Source organism: Anser cygnoides, chromosome 3 (genome assembly GCF_040182565.1).
Source record: "Anser cygnoides isolate HZ-2024a breed goose chromosome 3, Taihu_goose_T2T_genome, whole genome shotgun sequence".
NCBI classification, from domain to species: Eukaryota; Metazoa; Chordata; class Aves; order Anseriformes; family Anatidae; genus Anser; species Anser cygnoides.
The window spans coordinates 91,845,214-91,866,966 of record NC_089875.1 but is presented as its reverse complement, the minus strand read 5'-3'; the positions used below and the strand labels follow the sequence as shown (position 1 = coordinate 91,866,966).

Sequence of the window (21,753 nt, the reverse complement as noted above, 5' to 3'; positions counted from 1 at the left end):
ACTACAAAAACACTTTGTGATTTGAGATAGCTGGTATGATTTTATGGAAAGGAAAGTCATGACTCATTAACTGGTTGGAGTTCTTGAAAGACTGAAGAGTTATAATACAGCCTAGCTCCATCGCTCCAGTTAACGATCCGTTATCACTTCTAATATAAATTCATATTATCACTAAGATTACATTTTTTACAGCATCCTAACTTCTGTTATCACAATTAAATGTCATTTCTTCAAATAGCTTATGTTAGATTGACTTTGTTCTCATGCATAAGTAAGTGTGTGCTTCAATTATAGACTATGCTGTTAACAGATTTTTTTTCCCATAAACATTCCCATAACGTTAGGTACTTAATTCCATTGTCAGCAAAGTAATTAATATAGTGAGACTGAATACATCAAATGTGTTTTTGTCATAGGGCAGTGTGCATGCTAAGTATTTCCCATTCAAAACTTGCAAAAGCTTTATTGAATCTCACTACACACTTAAATGTTATAATTTTATACAATGTGAAGTATTAGTGATTTTTTTCTTTAGTTATAGCTCTTTCACACTTTGTCAGTTAGCCAGAGGTTTGTAGTAGATAATTTGAAGTTCCTCGAATTTTCATCAACAGTAAAGATTTCAATCTCAGCCATACTATCAAAAAATAAAATTATTGTTTATTCTAGTTCTGTTATTTTCACATAGAAGTGATATAGATGATTCAATATCAAATAAAGCTATAGTTAATGGAATCACATGCATTGTTTTAATGAAAGTTTTTGGGTGGTGGAGCTTTCACTGTTTTGAGAAAAATTTGTAAACTCACAGCATGCCAGGCTTCCTTGTTTGGATATAAGGCATCTGGCCTGTTTCTACAGCCTGAGAAAGACTCCCCGCAATATCCCTTGTTCTTTTAAGTTGGATTTGGTGAGTTCTTCTAATGTGATGTTTAGGAAAAACCTAAATAAAATGTTCATTCGCTTATCCAAAGCTTCCACTGCTTGAAGTCTCCTTTCAACACCTCTGTCTTGGGTCAAATGCAAGACCCTATCCCTTTAAGCTTTTTGTGTGTTTTTCTGCTAGTCCTTTACAGTGAATACCTGGCCATTTCCCAGCTGGGTCAGGTAGTAAGTGGGTTGGCAAGTCACAGGTCCTTGGCCTATCCTGGTAAACATAGTTACGACTCAGCAGATAGCAATTCAATGTTGATATTTTTGAGCTTGATATATTTCAAACCCATTTAATGCGTAACTTGCCAAAATCTCATTAGTACAGAAATTGCACGAGATGCAGGCCAAGTTGTACGTACTTTTATGTCGTGTATTTATTGCATTTAACTTCAATTAGACAAGTAATTTCTGAGTCCCGAGACTTTAGAAAAGCAATACTTTCCAGTTTCTGAAACTGTTATTAGGTTTTCTATGTGATGCAGATGTATTTTTGATCTTTTATTTCCATATTCGTTCACTTAAAATCCATAAATATTACCATTTTTTTTAAACTGTAAAAGAGCACATTATCCATCTAGTTATTCTTCAAATTGTAAGCAGAACACCAGGCTTAAATATTCATAGACTAGTCATGTTGTGTGTAGGGGGTGTTAAAGCAAAAGCATGTTCTGTCTCCGTAGCTTCACTCTTGCAGCTGACAGAGCTACTTATTTCAGGTCAGTCGTGCGGTATCTGGTATCAGTAACCTTCTTTCCTACTCCAGTCTCTTCTGATGGTAACTTAATCTTCACCCCTTATGCCTTCTTTTTTTGGGGAGATCATGTGGAACCAAGATGGATAGACATATCCATCTGTAACAGTGTTGTCGGTTGTAGTATCTTCAGCATTGCCTGAGCCTTTTTTCTCAAACACTTCTTAGCATGACCTGCTTGTGACTTCAGCCTGGAATTAATTTATTGATAGGCATTCCTGAATGCTGAGGAGGAGGAGGCAGCTAGTTATCCAAGCAATTATTTGGAGAGGTTAGGAAAAAACATCCCTTAGTTTTGTTCAGCTGCACTCCATCCATATAGCAGCCCTTTTAGCTCTCCCTTTCCACTGCCAACCATGGTATTATGTTCAGCGTGACCACCCACAATTTTCATCGTATTGATACTGGCCTGGGAGATGGTTTGTCTTATGTCATCAGCCAGGGCTGTCCAGGATCTGGCAGCATGTACCAGGGAAGGAAGGAGTGAACCTATTCCAAGTGTAATAAAAAATAAATAAATAAAATTCACTTGTTCCATTGTTCTCACCACTAGTTCCAGTGCTCACTTGTTTTCACTGCTAAAATCTAACAAAAGTTTGGGATGGGTGTGAGGGAGACGAAACAGCTAGCAATTGAGTGTTAAAAGGAAACAATACATTTAGGTTGGGTATCACAAGGTCATACAGAAATACACAAGACTCACGTGAGAAGTAGCAGGGTGCAAGTCTCTCAGTGTGCATCTCTGCTTGAATTGATTAACTCTGTGTACAAAACTAAAAAGACTGTTTCTGGAGTTGGCTAGTATCTCTAGATACCAGTACAAACATCTGTACAATGCTGGTAAATTGGCTGTGAAAACCTCCATGGAAAGTTGCACGCTTTGATTTCTTCTTCCTCTAGTGAAGTGTATGTGAATATGCATAGGCCAAGGAAAAAGAAACATTAATTATTTCTTCCCTCTTCTCCAAAGTATGATAGGCATCATCTGTCTTCAGACTGAAATGATCACAGCCTCCAATGTACAAATCCCCTATTGTATTCTGCTTTTTTTTTTTTTTCATTTTCATTTTTGGACAACAGCAACCACTAAGATCTACAAATAATTAACATCATACCAATAGATCTTGCTTCAGGGTAGGAAGCATGTAGAAATGCGAGCAGAACAATTTTTGCTGCCAGTTAACTTTCAGAGGTTACAGTAATTATTTTTTTTCTCTGACATCTTCAGAGGACTTCTTGCTCAGTTGAATAATTCCAGTCCACTGTAGAGAATCATATTTAGCATAAGAATTTAATCTCTCATTAAATTCAGAGACTGCCAAGTAATAGACTTCTCTAATAACTAGATATGTTGTCTCCACTCCATTTCTGGGAGCAATCTAGAAGGACAAAATTAGTTATAGAACGGCTCATAAAATGCCTAAATAAAGACACAGGGGTAGATCTTAAAAGAAGTGTGTAAAGTTCCTTTAAAAGTATTGAAGTTCACATCTTCTCTCGAATCTTGCCATAATTGAAAAGAAAGTCTACCACAACTGGATTTTAGCATATTTGGCATAGCAAAATGGCCTTGAGAGATCATGCAAAAAATATCAAAAAGCTTGATACAAATCTTGAATGACTTGAGGAAAATTTAAATCTCTGCCCTTCTTTTAAGCAAGTCTTACCTTTAAATTTTTAATAAGGATTATACAATAAATAAATTTTTAACATTGTAGGAGACAACCACAAAACCACCTAAGAAATGGAAAGATCATCACATTTCTCCAGATTCAGCCATTTGCAATAATCTCCAAAGAGAAAACTTTGTTCAGTTTTTGTGTATTGCTTGTCAGAAATACATCAGGCCCTGAGTAGTTCCGTTATAGAAGGAAATCAGTTTGCTAGTGTGGTCCTAAATAAGGAAGGCTCTAAAGATTTCTAAGATATTCAAGCTGGGCAATAAGACCATGTTTGCAAGTGCACTGTGATGTTTCATTTCCTACAGCGAATCACGGGAGTAGAAGCCTGTTAGAAAAATGCATTTTTTTTTTATTTATTTATTTTTTTTAACCGCATTTAGCTGCAGAAAGGAAAGAAGAATGAGGTGTCTGTTTAGGAAGAGCATGACTCCTGAAAGGCAATGATAAGAGTTCAAAAAAGCAGGTTTTCTTCTGAGCTATTTTTATATTCTCAATATAGCTATACAATGATAAGGAATTGTATGCTGGTACTGAAGGGAGCTCTTCCTAACTGACATTTTAAAATTTTGATACACGAACAGATTTAGCATCCGTGGAATATAGAGAAATGTTCAATGGAAGGGCACTTGTGATTAGTAGAATTACTGTCTTCACAAGACTCTGAAAACAGCAGTCTTAGTGCAACTTCTTATTGAAACATCCTTGTGAGGAGGGACAGATGGAACTGAAGGTATCAATTACTGTGGCATCAGTATTGGCTCCAGAAGTGTTACCACACTTCCGCAACTACTGAAAATATATATGTGAATAATCAGGTTGGAAAAAAATAAACTGGAACAACAGAGAGTGGTTTTGGTGGTTGCTTGCTGCTACTGACATTAGGAAGTCTCTGCATGTTCCTTGACCAGTAAGTGATGCTGATGTACAGAATGCCAATCTGGTTTGAGCTGCATGAGGCAGGGGGACACCAGAAAGCGTCATGGAATTGCATGGTTAGGAGAAAGGAGATTCAGAGGAAATGTTTTCCCTGTTGTGAAAGAAGTGGAATTCCAGTTTTCTTCTCCACATTCCTCATCTCAGACATCACCAGCAGTATGTTTGCTTGTGCTCTGGTCATGTCCTAAGGAGAATAAAAAGTCTGAATGTAAGACCTGTATTAATGTAAGACCTGAGCAAATCATACTGACTGACTTCAGTCTTTCTGAATCCCAGGTAACCGTGCTGTTAGATGTTAAATTAGCTCTAAAGTGTCTGGAGGGACATCTCAATGCCTGTATCCTATACATGCCGTTTACTGGCTTTGTACATAAAAAGGCAACTTACTGTAGTATATGCATTGTCTGGATCTACTCTCTACTCATTGAGTTTTCTTGAGTCTTTGCCAGTGCAGGTGTGGGACAATTCTTCAGAGTATGAGATTACTTTGAGTAAAATTTTAGCTTGCTCAAATTGTCAGGTACTGGCTTTCATCCCTTCCCTCATTCATCTTCCATCACAATGTTCACTGGTTGTCATACTTTGTCACCCCGTGTACCTCCAGCATGGAAAGATGCTTACTGCTGATTTGAGCAGCTTAATTTAGTATGCAACATTCAGAGTCAGATGTGGTATTTTTGAATGGGAAACATGCTATTTGAATAGATTATTTTATAATGTGATACTCTTGCTAGTTTCTGAACCTATTTAATAGTCTTTTTACATTTTTTTATATATTCATTATTAAAAAGATGTTATATTTGCTATATAGGGTTATATTTGTTTTCCAGATAGAAGGAAAACTCACTGATTTCTCTTGGACCTATTTGGTTCATAAAACAAATATCCAGGTCGAATGAGGCAAGTAATTTATAACTGCATCAGAAGTGTCAAAAGTTGTTTTCCACAAGATAAGACTCCAAAAGCCTAAGTGTTGATCTGAATTTTCTCAAAATTTTATCAGGCTGCAGAATTCTGCTTAAGGAAAATGAAAAGAAAAACTGTGGCATTTTGTATTCCCATTATTATACGTTATTACTTTTAAGACAGTAGTTCTTAACACTTCTGGGTGATTTTTCAGAGAAGTTAAAATGTGCAGAAACGGGTGAAGCTTGAAAGCAGGCTTAGTTTGTTATAATGACCTCTTTGCACTCACCATGCAAGAGTGGCCTTTGACTTTATCGAGGCCAGGAGTTCACTAACAGTTCTTGTAAATAAGGATACAGAATAGTGCTGGAAACACTGGGGAAAACATACTCTGAGCAGGGCTAACAGGTTTTATATTTCTATTTCTCTTTCAAACCGATAGATTTTTTTTTAAATATCCTTAAAAATTTCTGTGAAAATAACATTGACTATCACCAAAAAAATCTGAGCCACCTACATGTTAAAAGTGGCAGCTAGTCTATACCTGTTCAGTAAATGAAAACAGAGGCATGTTGAATTTTATAAAATGGGTAAATCACTTTTCTCAATGTTAAAATAATTGGCAGCTTTGCTTTCAGTGCTACATTTTCTGAGTGGGTTGTGCACTTCCCAAGTAATTAATAACTCTTAAGCTGTCTGAATAGTTTCCTTTAAGTTGCATCATATAATGTGTCATATGAAAACAACTTGAGGCCTAATGTAACATGAAACTTTATAGTGCATCTTAGTGTGATTTGAGGAAGATGGATGGGAGGGAAATTATTTCTTATTTTGGGTAACAAACAGCTGTTCTTAACTTTTATTTATAAAGAATTTAAAATAATATTTCTAAGCAGAGATTGGTAAATTGTTCTAGTTAGCTATTTCCCCTTCTCCTATTGTACTGGTCAAGTTAGGCAAAAAGTGAGCGTCAAGAATGTAGTAATTTGATGTAGAAATAGAGAGTAATGGGGAGATTTTGTGTATCTGGTCACTTTGCTTTCTTATTCATAACTGATCTCAGCTTGAATTCCCTTAGGAAACACAAAAAGGTTAAGATTTCAGTGTCTCAGTCAACGTAGTGCTAAATAAATCATCACCCATGATAGGAAAGTTGTTTAAACTACCTCCTTGAGCTCTGGTCACCAAATTATTGTAACATTGTCATGTTACAAGTGACATATACCAGGTAATGGTATATGTCAGCTGGAAAAGATATGTCTTGCCATAAACTCTAAACATCTCTCACTTCACTCTCAGGAAATGTAAGTTGGCTCATCTTTCTCTTCCTGGAAGATGTTCAGCAAGCTGGAGGCTTCATTGATACTTGTAAATACGGAAGTTTGTCATATACTGTAGTGTATACTCATTCGATATGGAACAATTAGAGTTCATAAGATTTAAAAATAGATGCTGCTTTTCCATTAGTGCGTAGTTAAAAATAAAAACAAAAGGTAAATAAAGGATTGCCTTACTCAATTTGATATGGGTAATTCAATGCTGCTTTACAAAGATAGAACTAAAATTGTTTTTATAGCTCTGTGAATACACAGTTAATTCATTCATAATTACTTCATTTAGCATGGTAGCACTAGGAGAACCAGCTGGTAGCTGTGTTTCAGAAATTTTCAGAACTTTTGAGGAAACAAATCATAAGCAAATATTTTTGCCAAAAATCTGTTTATACTTGATCATTATAAACAATAGAGGGTATGCACAAAAATGGATGCAAAGTTCATGCAAAATTCCTGTAAGTACTCTTCAAATAACCTCATAATGTACAGTCTGTGCTGTACCTGGGCCGCAGCACCTATTTTTAGGAAAAAATATAGCTACATTTAATCAATTAAAAAATGGGAGAATGCAGCAAAAGCCTTTGCAAGTAAGAGTGTACATATGGTTTGACAGAGTGGCCCATAGATGCTTCTGGGACATCACTGTTTTTTTATTACCATTCTGGATGTATCTGCCTGATGCTCCAACCTGTGGAATATTAACATACACCTGGCTGTCTGGATTTGTAAAATATCTAAATCCTTGTATTGATAGGGATTTTCTTTCTTGTTTTCTTTTGTCTCCTCGATCTGCCAGCTGGGGCATCTGTAATTTACCATATACCTCAGTCCAGCAGGCTAGGGTGGTATAAATTCAAGTCTGTGTGTTCAGTTCATGTGCTTCAATTCCTGCAATTGTTTTCAGCAGTTTCCACCAAGGGCGTGCTTCGCTTTGAGAACACAGAACTCCATTCATCAACTTTCATTTTTTATTATGTACTACTGACAATGCGGACAGAGGGAGAAATTCAAACTGTCTAAATTCCACCTAAAATATAATCCAGTCAGACTTCAGGCACCCAAGTCTCAGAGAATGATTCAACGTCTACTCTGAAGCACCACCTAACCCCTCGTGGCACCTAAAATGAATCATTTTTATCACAGATTTCCTATGGCATCCGGTCATAAGTTCCAGGGAAGCTCAGAAGCACCATGGCTTAAGCAGCCAGGCATTTAGCTCCCACCCAAGCTTCATTGTGATTGAGAGATGAATGTACAGATGTCTGAGCTCTGCCTCTGTCCTGAGGTGCCTAAACCATTGCCTGTGCTTAAATCACATGTAGTAAACTTGGACGGCCCTGAATTCAACACAAATACCAACAATCATGATCATTTTAAGTGTAGAAGAGGAGAAAAAGGCCTTTTTAATAGTCTTGAAGGTTAGAGTAGTCCAGGAAGAATACCTGATTTGGGTTGTCCTAAGCTAAGGAAGCTCAGCAGGAATGGAGGAACTTGGGTGTTGTCCCACTGTTAACACAATTCCTGGGGAAGAAAAACTTTCATCGTTTTCTCTCAAGTATGATTATGCAGACACTTGAGACACTTTTGTCCAAGAAACCATAAGCATCCCCTGTATCAGAGGTGCTAAGGATACTCTCATTTGCATGTTTCTATTAACCTGCAAATTCTTTCTTGTCCTCTTCTTTATAGATGAATTGAGACAATTACTAATTACTACCCATGTTCTGCAACGTTAGAGCTTTATTAAGACCTGTTATCTCCCTTACTGCTTTTGGCTTAGACACCAGGGAGTGCTACCCTAAATTAATGTTGTCTGTATATGTGTTTTACATCTGTAGACTTTGAGGTGAGGTTGGTTCAGGTTTCCTTCATCCTTGTTCTCTATCCTTATTGCTCTTGCTGTGTGCTGCATGGAAAGAGTAAATACTCTGTGAGGAAGTACTTGTTGAGCTGTGGACATGTGGAACAACTTGGTTTTGTCTTTTACATTAGTGTTTAATGCTGCTACTTTATTGTTTTCACCCGTCATGTGACATCTCATTAATCTTTCATGGCAATCCTTTTTACACATTGGCAGATGCAACCAGGTGAAATAGTATATTAAGCATTCAAAGCCTGAATTTCAAGTTCAGTATTCTGAGATTTAAATTTATCTATTTATTTATTTATTTTGCTTTTCTCATGTTTCAGAATGAGGTTTTATGTTGATGTTTCTGTTCCAACTTCCCCCCCATCAGATGTCATTTTATATTTATTGTTTAGAACACACATGTACCATGTGTATTTCTGAAGAATCGTTAACTGAGCTTTACCGAGTAGAAGATACAATGGGAGTAATGCTAAAATTTTGCTATACTATCTTACTGATCATCTATAGCTAAGTTATTTCAAGGGTAGATGCATGCTTTTTATTCTATTACATTCAATTCAAGCCTTTCAAGAAATAAGAACATAAGGAAAATTATATATAGTAGTAGATATTATGCTAGTTTTCTAAATATTTTATCCCTTTTTTTTTTTATTTATTTTTTTTTTTCATTACAGCATTCACCATCTGGTTGGAGGGCTTGAATGTAAAGCACATACTTTTAAGCATCTGTTAATGACTTTTTGGTAACAAAGGAATATGTTCATATTGTTATACAATGAGAACACTAACTGGAGAATGAAGACATTGTTTTTGTTAAGTTAGGTCTTTGATATACAGTAGTTTATATATGGAATTTATGCTATTTGGCACTATGCTGTTCAGGTAGCTGTGAAGTATGGTCTTACATTGTCTTCCTAAGAAGATTAGTGTAAAGTGGTTTTCTCTGTTGCTGTATTGTTTTTTCTGAAGCATGGTGTATCACCTTGGTCTATTTGACAGTGTTGATTTGCTGTTTGTTTACACCACTTTTACCCATACTGTAATAATTTCACTGAGCAATCTAAAGTTCTTTGTGACATAGCCAGTATTTTTAAAAGATCGTATGAAATACCATTCCCAATTTAGAACCTATAAAATGTGAGCACATTGAAGGGTCGCATCAGAAGACACTGTAGGCTGGCTACCTGCTTGCTCAGAAAGCTGCTGTACCAAAAAGGAGCAGATGCTGGTGCTGAGTGCCCTTGTGGAGAAAAAGGACAGCTATATTTTGAGCTGTCCTAGCAAGTGTAGGTCCAGTAGGTCAGGGGAAGAGACAGATCATTTCCCTTTCTTTGGCACTTATGAATCCACATCTGGAGTTCGGTGTCTAATTTGGTGCTCCCCGACAGAGGAGAGAAAAGCTAACTGGGGCAAGTGCAGTGGAGGCCCAAGATGGTCAGGAGGCTGGAACCCATGATGTGTAAGGAGAAGCCAAGGGAGCTGGCCTTGTTCAGCCTGGGGAAGAGGAGGCTCAAGGAAGACCTCATCGCTGTACATTATGGAGAGTCCAGAAACAGACTCTTGTCAGAGCTTCACAGTCAAAGGTCAAGAGGCAATGGGCACAAGTTGTAGCAAAGGAAATTCCAACTGGATCCTGGAAAAAAATCACTGTGTGGGCGATCAGACACCGGAACAAGTTTCCCAGAGGATTTGTGGAATAATCTCTATCCGTAGAGACTTTCAGAGCTCAGCTGGACAGGTTTCATAGTAACCTGATCTAATTTTCAAGTTCACCTCGCTTTGAGCAGGTGGCTGAATCCATTGGCCTCCAGAGGTAGTCCTTCCTACCTTCCTTTTTTTTTTTTTTTTTTTGAGAATATTCTGAAACACTCTTAAATTTTAGAAGACTAACATTATTGTTTGTTTAGATAACACTTTAAGTGTCAGGGAAGCTTACAGTAATAAGAGACAATGGAAAAAAAAAAAAAGTGCTCATATTTACTAGACTATCCATGTCCAGAAATGACTTCTGTCTATATTGCAGACATATCATACCAATCGTGGCTTCTCCTCCTTTCATTTGATGAAGACTTCTGTTCATTTCCCTTCCACAGTTGTCTGCCCTTTGCCCATTAACACAGACTCCCACGTGTCTCCTAATGTGGAACTTAACTGGGAAAGCAAATTGCTTTTGGAGAGCTAATCAGATGCTCCCACAGTCAGATGTCCTGTGTAGGTTACAGTTGTAAATCTGAGAAGCCATGTCCTTGTCTTGTCTCAGATGCTGTGAACCATAGGCCTGATCCTATGTCCAGATAGTTTACATGAGTGAATATCAGAACAGTAATACTAATGTTCAATGAAGTTTTTTTTTTTTAATCATAAGCATATTCTTTATGCCATAATTAAAATATAGAGTAGGATGAAATCTTGATCTAAGTCCTGCAAAGTCTGTTCTCTTTTGCCTTGCCTTTTGACACTGAAACATCTGTAACTATGCAACAAAGCATATGGGTGCACTGACAGTGTGGGAGAGCAGCCAATTCGGTCCTGGGATAAAAACAGGAATCAGGTGATGGAAATAAGCCAAAGAAGTGTGATTCCCACATAAGGGACTTAAAGAGGTGTTAGTCCATAAAGAAGCTCTTTGGCAGGATTTATAGCAGGCCTCTAGACAGAAGGCATTTTTCTTGAGATCCTAAGTGAACTGAAGTGCACTACCTTCCAGGAGGGTGGTGGGATTATTGTCTTGTCAGCTGGTGCTTTCCTCTTTCTTTTTTCTTCTTAAAAATAAACCCTTTGTAGCACATTATGGTATAATTATAATCCCATTTGTAGTTTTACAGAACTAAACTATTTACTTCGAATGATCATGGGATGAAAACCAGAGTAAATTTTTCTGCTGCGTGGGGCCTCAGGTTTCCTCCATTCTGATCTGTGGCATACCTTTTGCAGTGTAGCTCGTTGGGCAACCCAGACTGTTTTCAGCAAACTGCATTGATCCCGACATAAAAAACTCAATGTTAACAGTTTAAGTATTTGCACATTGTGTCTGTCTGTAGTTTTCATTTGTCTCACCTCAACCTTAGAAAATAAGTAATTGGGAGTGCAATAGCTTCAAAAAGTGATGACACCATCCCAGTCTGTTGTGCAGAGCAGAGGGGGACAATCACCTCACTCACCCTGCTGGCTGCCCCTCTGTTGATGCAGCCCAGGATGCAGTTGGCCTTCTGGGCTGCAAGCGCGCATTGCTGGCTCACGTTGAGGTTTTTGTCCACCAGAACCTTCAAGTCTCTCTCCACAGGGCTGCTCTCAGTGAGTTCTTCTCCCAGTCTGAACTGTCTAGGATTGTCCTGGCCCAGGGGCACTTGGACTTTTTGAGCCTCATGTAGTTCAATCATATAGTTAATGATTACCAGAGTCCATAGAGTTGAGTTACAGACTGATTTCTGTAACATTTTTTCTGAAATACAAACTTTTTAAACATTTCACTGAAGTGATGTTCTACTGCGTTCTGTGATATAGGTAGCAAGCTGGACATGTGTTCAGAGGCATGAGCATATTTTATGTAATGAAGGAATAACAAATGCAGCAAGACATTCATTCAGAAATGCATTTCTTATTTTTGCTCAAGCCTGATGAAGTTCAGTTGTTCTAATACTCAAGGCATCCAAGTCATTGCCCATAGAGGTCTCTGGATCTAACCCCCAGCTCAAAGCAGGGCCAACAAGTTAGATTAGGTTATTACGGTTATTATAAGCCATCTGCAGCTGAATTTGAAAGTCTCCAAGGATGGAGTTTATTCCACAAATCCTCTGGGAAAGTTATTCCAGTGTACCGAGCAATAAATTGGGGAAAGCAGTATTTTAAAGTACGTTTATATACTGCACTCATTTTGCAGCACTTCTTTTAAGACTCCTATTTATAGTAACCTAGGATTTAAAAAATAAAAACAAAATAAATCTTTAGTCATTCTTATAAATAGAATGAATTGTACTTTTGAGCTTGGGGAAGCGAAATGAGGCACTTTTGAACACTGAAGCCAGTGAATTTGTATGAGTGTGAGTGAGCATTTGGCTCCTTGTTTTCACCAGGTATTATTTCTGTTTGTTCCTTTTAAGCAGTGTTTATATGCGCATAAGAATAATGAGAACTCTATTTTTCTTTCTCTTTTCCTTCTTTCTGTTGTAGGCAAGTATTTCCAAATGGGCTTCCTGAAGAATACTCTCTAGTTGCTACGTTCCGTGTACGGCGAAATACCAAGAAAGAGCGTTGGTATATATGGCAAATTTTAAATCAGCATGACACTCCCGAGGTTAGAGTTGTCTTTGATTTTTTTTTTTTAATTAAGTTTCTTTTTTTTTTTTTCCCACGTAATATGTCAAATATCACTTTGTGGATGTTTTACCACTGAATTGAGCTACAGTTTACAAATAATAGACAGATTAATCTGAAATAGTTCATGATTTATTATAGGAATGACAAAAAATTAAGAAAATTTATTCGGTTAAGACTGTGAACAAGGATGGAAGACATGCTTGATTTATAGCTGATATATTTTTACAAAGTTACATTAAAAAAAATGCTTCATAATTCTAGTCCAATCTGTGTAATGAAAATATTTTTATTACATACAGCTTATGTATGGGTTTAACTCTTCTACTCTAACTTTTAAATGACTGCTTCTTCTATTTCATTTTGCTTTCAGATCTCTGTCCTTCTGGATGGTTCAAAAAAGGTCGTGGAGTATATGACCAAATCCGCTCAGGGAAATATACTGCACTACACTTTTAAGAGTCGAGAAATTTATCCATTGTTCGATCGGCAGTGGCATAAACTTGGTATTAGCGTGCAGTCGGGGATCATTTCCCTCTATTTGGATTGTAATTTAATTGAGAGAAAGCAGACTGATGAAAAATTCACCATTGACTTGCAGGGAAGGACTCTGATTGCTTCTCGTGCTGCAGATGATAAGCCTGTAGATGTGAGTAGCATGAAAGCAAAACTGGAAAACTTGAAATCATGTTTTATCCACACTTCTACTGACAACCATCATAAAGAATTTGGTAGGGAAAAAATGGTTCAAAACAGGTTATTAATTTTGAGTGGGAATTCTTAATTTACAATCTTTATGTCTTTTTTTCTAAACAACATTAAGTGCTGTAGAGTCCGCTAAGGCAAACCTTCTGTTACCAAAGTAACTACAAAAACTCAGTCCTGGTTTCAAGAGTCTATTTTTCTGTATTTACTTTGGAGTCACAGCTATGTAGTTACCATAGACACATTACTACACTTAATAGATGACTCCTGTAGTAATTTTTTTTCTTTTAGTTTTTATGAGATTTAGCTATTAGGATGACAAATGCAAGTTTGTATCAGTCATCTGTTACAGTTTGTCCCTCTATGATAAGCAGAAGACACCCCCAAAAATTAGATTGCCTATGTTTCAAGGTTGTATCACTTTCCAAGGTAATTCAGCTATGCCGAAACAGGAGCAACTTGTTCATAGTTGCTGCTCCTTCCTCCAAATGAGAGGGATGAGGAAGTGGCTGAATGTGCATTTCCTGCAGCCTTTGATGCAAGTAACTGACTGCACGTGCAGCTGATAATTGTAAAGTAGTCCCTTTCCTCCACCCCTTCCTACAAAACACAGTGGGCAAGATCTACTGAATGAAATGCAAATGCAAGGAAAGTAAGCTGCTGTGGAGTGTTGTTGAAGAAAGCAAGCTGTTGCCTCATCTATAGATAAATGGGGTAATATGGAATTACCCAAGGCAACCCTTTAATATTATGGGCTTTGTTCTGTTCCAGAAATATCCTCTTCTCTTTCCTTGTATAGAAAGCTCAGAGCAAGCAATTGGAAAGTTCCAGGAAATGTCATTTTGTTTTAAGTATACTGACATCTTGTTACCAGGTTTAAAGCATCTGGCTTAGAGTTTATAGTGGCCATTTGAAAGTTTTAGCTCTATTACGTACACTGAACAGTTCCAGATGAAAATAACATTATTGTAACTGCAGGCTAGCATTATAAGAGGAATCCATGCTGTGAGGTGCTGAAACCTTTAGCCAGGGATCATCAGAGCTCTTATTTTGTAAGGCCAAGTTCATACTTCATTTTATTTTGTAAGATTGAGTTCAAATTTATTTCAAATTTATGTACCATCTCCTTATTTCCAAGTAGCACAGAGGAAAAGTAGCAAATGCTTTTAAACTTGTGTTGGTTACAGCACAGGCTGGATAATCCCAAGTAGAAGTTGGCAGTTGGGTTTTCCATGCTTGTAGGAAAACATGGGCATAAAGCTGATGAAAGCAGCAGAGTAGATCCTGTAGTGACACACTTCTCAATGCCAAGTGCAAGTGAAAAAATAAGAGAACACAAAGCAGATGCAGAAGGAGACATCCTGTAACAAAACTATTCTGTGAAATTAGGCCCTCCTTAGACCTTCCTGTAAGTAACTGTAAGTCAGTGCAGTCCATGACGTGTTTGGACTTTCGTAAGGGCTGGGCAGGGCAATATTAACCAGTTAAAATTAGATGCTGTTCATCTACTCTAAATCTCTAAAACAGAAGTCTTACATAAAGAATTTTTGCTCTTCCGACAATTTAGTGGCAAGGTCCAGGCAAAGTTTTGTCCAAAGTGATGGAAAATACGTAGGACATATAGCTTGTCAAAACTTTACACTAGTTCACTGCAGGAGAAAATTATATTCCTGAAAAGAACATTTGCAGAGAATATCTAGAGGATTAAAATGCCCATGTAGTCATACTAAGCGCAACACAGAGGGCTGCAATTTACATGAAGGTAAATGAAATCTAAAATGTGTTTTAATTCGAAGTGAGGGACTGTGTAATTTGTTCCTTAAGTGAGAAAATAAACAATTGTGGGATTTTTCAGTATTTGCAGTATTTCAGAAATATACGCTGTTTCAGAGAGAACGTTTATTACACGAAGATTAGAAAATACATGCCATAAGACATTTTTTACATTTCACATAAATCTCTTCTCCTGTATTTCTTAATAGATTGAACTTCACCGCATAACAGTTTATTGTAATCCAAACATTGTAACAGAAGATACATGTTGTGAAATATCTGCTGAGCTGGTAAGTTATGTTAAAATACAAGTGGTAATATAAAAGAAATTATTTCATTGTTTCTTACTAAAGATTATAAAGAAATTGCGATGGAAGTGTTAGAATAATTACCTCCTGAAAATTAATCTTGTATCTGGAGTCATCATGCAGTATTTCTTGTTACCAAAACAAATGGCTTAGTGGATCTTCAGTAAAAGGCACTAGGTGCTGCTAGTGCTTTTTAAATGCTTTTTAAATGCATTTCTTAACATTGATTAGTATCTAATTAGTAACTGAGGAAGTCTTGGAGAGTAGGAAACAAATCACTGCCATTACCTGAGAATGACGTCAAATTACAGAGAGGTCATTTTAATAACAATTTTATCTATTCTAGCACTATAATTAATAAACAAAGCCCATGAAAGTCTCTGCATGACAGTGGAAGGGAAGAAAAGCAGGAGGGTATTGAGAGTGTTTCCCTTATTTCAATGTAATAACATGGAAGAATAGGTGTTCTGTAATTGGCAAATACTTTCTTCTTTATAGCGGATGTGCTGAGAGGTGTATGTTGTTTAACATAAGGGAAAACACTGATTTGGTTCAGAATTCACTTTTCCCTTTTGTTTGGATAGACTGAATCAGTATAAACTGGAAGACTAGAATTATAGAAATGCTAGAAGTTATATATGTGAATAAATGTTTTTGCTAAATTAAGTCCATTTGGAGGGAAAAAAAAAAAAGAAAAGAAAAAGAAAAACCCTCCAAAAAAAATCCCGAACATTAAAATATTGCTTTGTTAGTTGCAAACATCTAAGAGAAGACTTCTCTAAGACCATGAGCACCATCACCTCTCAGCCTGCAGTCAGCAAAGTCTAGTCCTTCTTGCAGAAGGTCTAATTGATCCTGTGTACTAAGAGATGGGAGAAAGGGGTGCTCAAATGGAGAGAGAAAGCTGCCTAAGAACAGAGGAGGAGAATAGTTTGTCGGAACTGACAACTGATAGGTGATCAGAAGCATAAAGGGGTTAGATCTAAATTATTAAGGGAAATTTCAATTTTAAATAATAACTTTTTGTTAAAATATACCTCAAATGTATTCACACTGATAACAGTGCAGGCTTCCTCTTAAATTTATGAGCTTATTGCTAGGTGAAATGAATGAGTTTTTTTCTGTAAGTTTCACTTTGTGCACAGAAATAAAATTTGTTCAACAGTTATGACACAGTAACAGAAAAGAAAATACAAACCCTAATTATATATGAACACAAAAAGATCAAGGATATGCTATATTGATAAAATGCTAAGCACTCATTCAGCTGTTTAGATAAAAGCACTGTCAGTATGTCTTAAGTTGAAGGTATAAAAATAATGGACTGCTCATTAATGACTTTCATATTGAAATCAGCATTACATTTTCTGATTCTTTTTCTTGATGTCCTTACCCATTGTAAGAGCTAAAATTTCAGTAATATAAGGGAAGGAATTTATCCTTGGTTACGAATTTTTAGACTAAGATGTAAATCCTGTTGGAATTTCTCTGACAAGAAGGCTCACAGGAGACCTCATCACATCTTGATGAGAGTTTCTAAAATTTGTCAGGTTCTGTTGACTTGTCTGGTAGTGTATCTTCAAATTGGATCAGCTCTCATAAGTTGCAGGAAGCTGAATAGTGGTGTCGAGGCCTTTTGTTTATTTCCAAACTCTGTATGTCCAAAGTATTTCATTATTTAAAAATAAATAAATAAATTTCACTCACTCTGGCATTATGCATTTTGGGGAAGGGTGAAGGACAGGACTGAGAAATTCTTTTTTTTTTTTCCAATGAGTATTTTCTGCTTTCACTTCTTATAATTTTGAGAGGCTTTCTTTGTATGTCTGGACTGTTTTGCAAGAAAGAATTGGGACAATCAGGTCTGTTTTAACCAGCAGTGATTTCAGTACAGAAGGATCACAGTGTCTAGGCTTTGTTTAACTACAGCTTTTCCCTCTGTTTGGCAGTTGTGGCATCTCTGTAATGTGCTATGTACAGTAGTGTTAAAACAGAAAGTAACTTAAAAGTAGTGCTTGGATGGTATTTATCTATTCACCAAAGTGGACCAAAAATCAGAAAACCTTGTTTTTATTTTAGTGCCCACATGAGGACAGATTACTTGCTACTACTTCATCACCAGTGACTGTTCATGCCAGCAAAATATACACACTTCCAGGAACACAGCAAGAATCTAGAGACAGATGCCACTGCTTTCCAAATAAAGTATGAGGTTTTCCTATCGATTTTTAATGCATCATGCTGTTTAATCCTGATAGGTATTAAAAAAAAAATCTTGGTTTTCTTTTTGTAGTTATCTAAAATATATTACTATCTTAGAATGTTGTACATTGTATTTTGTAGTGAAGAAACAGTACATTTTAAATTTCATTTTAAAATTAGAGTTACAGAGGGCTGTAAGTTTTTGTGGTTTCAGCACACACACACAAAAAAAAAACCTGTATCAATAGTAAAAATGTGAATTACTACTAAGACAGTATATTTAGAATAAATGTTTTTACTTCAGAATAAATTATTTTCTACTGTGTTCTTTCAACCCTTCTGGACATGGCACTACATTTATTCCGACTCATTTGTTTTGTTAGGCTTTTGTGATTAAGACAAGGAATTCAAACCAAATATATATTCTGTAGCTGCTTCTTAGTTGATTTATTTTTTCTTTCTTTTAAAATCAGGGAGAAGCAGGATTACCAGGAGTAGCTGGTTTGCCAGGCCAGAAAGGAAGTAAAGGTGAAAAGGTAAATAGTAATTGCATTCTCTCTTTCAAATCTTCATCTGTGGCTTTTTCTTCTTTAGCAGATGGAAACATCACAGATGTTGTTATTCCATAAAGGGATCTTTTTATATACAGGTTAAACCCTTTTTCAGTCAGTCCCTGGTTCTAAGCATGGCCTTCCTGCCACACAGCCTAGAGCTGTCTCACTCTGGGATCTGCTCCCACTCATGAATTCCATGGAACACAGTTTACTTGCCCATGAAGCAAGCACACATCAAACACTGACAGTATATTGTCTCTTCTCATTATCCAAACACAGAGAAGTCATGTATGTCATCTACGACAAGGATTTGCCACTACAATGTATGTGTTTGCTGCTGAAGGCCAGAATCCTATGCGGTGGATTAATCTTTTCAGTGGTCAGTGGCAGAGTAAGAATTCACTGATATAACCTCAGTGCTTGTGTTCTTTGACATCGCTTTTTCCTGAAACTTTCTAAATTGTAAAGAGAGAAGGGCCTGGCATTGGCAAACTCCTAGGACAGCCCAGTTGGTGCGCCTTTCTGTGGGTGTATTCCATATCGTTGTTCTGTAGTGCTTACTGTGAAATTCTTGTGCTATTGAGCTTGGGGCTTTCCTAGAAATGAAGGTCATTAGGACATGTCTGGGAAGTGTTTTTATTGTGTTCATAGAGGTGCCAATTTGAATAAACTACTGTAGGTCAGTAAGAAATGCAGTGGATAGGAATTTTGAGTTCAGGGTGAGAGGAAGACACCTGGAAAGTCCTAGTCCAGCAGTTTGGATGGAGATGTCCTAATCCACCATCCTCCCTTACAGCACGCTGATTAGTATGTGATCTGAAACAGCTTGTGAAGACATCTTAGCACTGTTCCTAGGGTAGTAGTACCCATCTGAAAATGGTCCAGTTCTGAAAGGGCTTATCCACACAGTCAGTTGAAATTGAGTAAATTCCTAGACAGTGTCTGCCCTTCCCAACTCCTCCCCTCCAGCATACTTGTCAATTTTGATACTAACTCTGTCTTTTCCCTAGTGGAGAAGAAAGTTCCAATATGTTAGTTTCAGTAGCCTGGCTGAACCTAGAAGGATACCTGGTAGCCTCCAAACTTAATCACCAATTTTTACTGATCTTAGATCTGAGTATAAAGCACAATTATCTTTGTTAGAGCTACCCTATGTTATCAAACTCTCATTGCATTGATTTGAAAACCAACCAACAGTCAATGAATCCTTTCAACTTCAATGCATCACTGATAGCAAATTGCACAAGACCATGTGTGTCATGGTTGCTAATTACAAAGTTTTCATTTCAGAGGGCATCTTCTCTGATATAAAACTAAAAACCGTTAAGCTTGAAATCAATGAAAAATAAACCTTTCTAGCTTTATACAAATAGATATTTTTTGCTGTTTTCTGCTACTTGTAAATCCAAATTTGAACAGGTTATCAGCAGCCACTCTGATATTTCATTGAATCTTCAGAGCCTGAGCAGGATTATGTGCATCCAGCAACTGATCCTAATGATAGTAAATTGACATTTGTTACTAAAAGAGTCAGTTGATTAAAGTCAGAGGTAGTACAGCAAACAGCTAGAAAGCTGTGTAGTTTGAACTTTCCTTATAATTCACCAGTACTTGCTACTTCCTAGCTTTAAGACTTTTTTTGTTTTGGGTGTTGCGGGGGTGCAGGTTTGGCAGTGTGAAGGAGCCATAAGAAAGAAATTACTATTCTAGGGCTGTTCTATCAGCCAGTAACTCCCACAGAGGTAACAGTATTCAGCAGGTCCACTGGAGAAATCAAACAGTGCAAACACTTGCAGATGAACCAAAACATCTGCTCTCTCCTTTGATGATATAAGTCTTGCTTCTTGTTGTGTGGTGTCAGCTCTCTTAATGACTTGAAAGCTTGGAAATGCATGGTTAAGTTTCTCTCTTTTCTGTGATTTCTGCAGTGAAACCTTTCACACTGTATTCTGTCAAAACACTAATTCAACAGTAAGGGATATTTCTAGTGTCTTAAGTCACATTATTCGTGTGATAAAAGGGATGGTCTCACTGTTGACTTCTGAGAGCAAACGAATACTACCTACCATAATGGAGCTGAATACCACATTCTCTGAGGCTTTGGCACCACTTTCTCTTTTGCTTCTGCATTTGTGCAGGTTTTCTGTACCACTTGCTATTGATGATGACCTTGTTGCATCAATAATTAAGAGATGGACAAGCAATACCCCAGACCGTTCCAGACATTCAAAATATATGATTTATTGGCAAGTGATGTACAGGAGAGTAACAGACTGTGGTTAGATCTTTTGTAATATGTTTCACGTGAAATAGGTAGCTTACTGAGGACTTTGTTGGCCAGGTTTTCAGTCACAAAGCAAAAAGGGTTTCTGTAAGTTTTCTGGTGGTTCTTCAGCCCTTGCTTCCCACTTTGCTTGTGCTCAGCTTCTCCTCCTACTGTTTATTTTGCTTCTAAATCAAATTAATAGCATCCAGGTAACTACATTTAAATGTCCTTGCCATGGCAGCATCCAAGTAAAAACCAGTTACTGGTAATTTCTGACTTTTTTCCTAGAAAATTTCTATATCCATTGATGTCATCTTTTGTTCAACCCAACATTGCTTATTCTTTTATTTACATTGTCTCATTCCAGTTTTCCACCCACCCTAATTAAATGTATGACTGAATTTACATGTCTTTTTGTTGGGATGGGATTGGTAAGAAAGTCTATACGTATTCAAATTGGTGTTAGGCTCTATTCGAGCTCCCCCAAATTGCCCTTTTCTTCAGTCTACCCTAGTTGTTCCTTCAGATCAGACTATGTTTCGCCTGTTTGGGAATACCTGCATTATCACCAGTACGAAGCATGACAGCTGATAAGCCCTTTTTAGGCATTTTGAATTTAATTATTAGCCTTTTCTCACTTCGTTCCCGTATGCTTGGCAGAACTCATCGTAGTACTTCTGAAGGGGTCAGTGCCAAAGACCAAAGTGTGTTGTAGGCCAAATGATTAATGTGCCATGTTTTCACTAGAATAGGCACTTATGCAAATATTGATGTATTTCTGGCAAGCTTCAATAGCTACACAGAGGAACACCACTGATCAAAAGTTATTCCACTTGTTTGAAAGGCCTTTCTACTTGAATGTCTCACTTTACATTATGGCTTCATTAAGACATTCATTAAGAGGACAGTTCTTCACTCAGGAACAGAAGTACCTCCCTTAGCTTTGAAAAGGTGCTTCAGGGGTAGAGGAGCTGTTCTGTTTTAAGTCTTTCTTGCTGGAAGACCAGACTGTTCAGTTTGATACCACACTACTTACTATGTGGAAAACAAAAACAAAAAACAAAAAACAAAAAAAAAAAACAAACAAACAAACAAAACAAAAAAAAAAAACAGCAAACGTGCCTCAAGGGCAGTAGTCCTTCTTTTTATTTCTTGTGCAGGCTTGGAATCAGCAATGTTTGCTCTGAAGGGTTTTACTTGCCTAGAGATCCAGATTTCC

General features: G+C 37.0%; 1 protein-coding gene across 13 annotated transcripts in view; it reads left to right on the top strand.

Moving 5' to 3' along the window:
* The window catches only part of COL19A1 (collagen type XIX alpha 1 chain), a 202,718-nt gene that overhangs the window by 19,080 nt on the left and 161,885 nt on the right, over positions 1-21,753 (top strand). For all 13 annotated transcript variants that reach the window (XM_066994731.1, XM_048077444.2, XM_048077446.2 and 10 more), the window contains 5 exons: positions 12,583-12,706; positions 13,100-13,375; positions 15,414-15,494; positions 17,592-17,717; positions 18,188-18,250. In XM_066994731.1, coding sequence (XP_066850832.1) covers positions 12,583-12,706; positions 13,100-13,375; positions 15,414-15,494; positions 17,592-17,717; positions 18,188-18,250 — 670 coding nt within the window. The remainder of the gene's footprint in view (positions 1-12,582; positions 12,707-13,099; positions 13,376-15,413; positions 15,495-17,591; positions 17,718-18,187; positions 18,251-21,753) is intronic.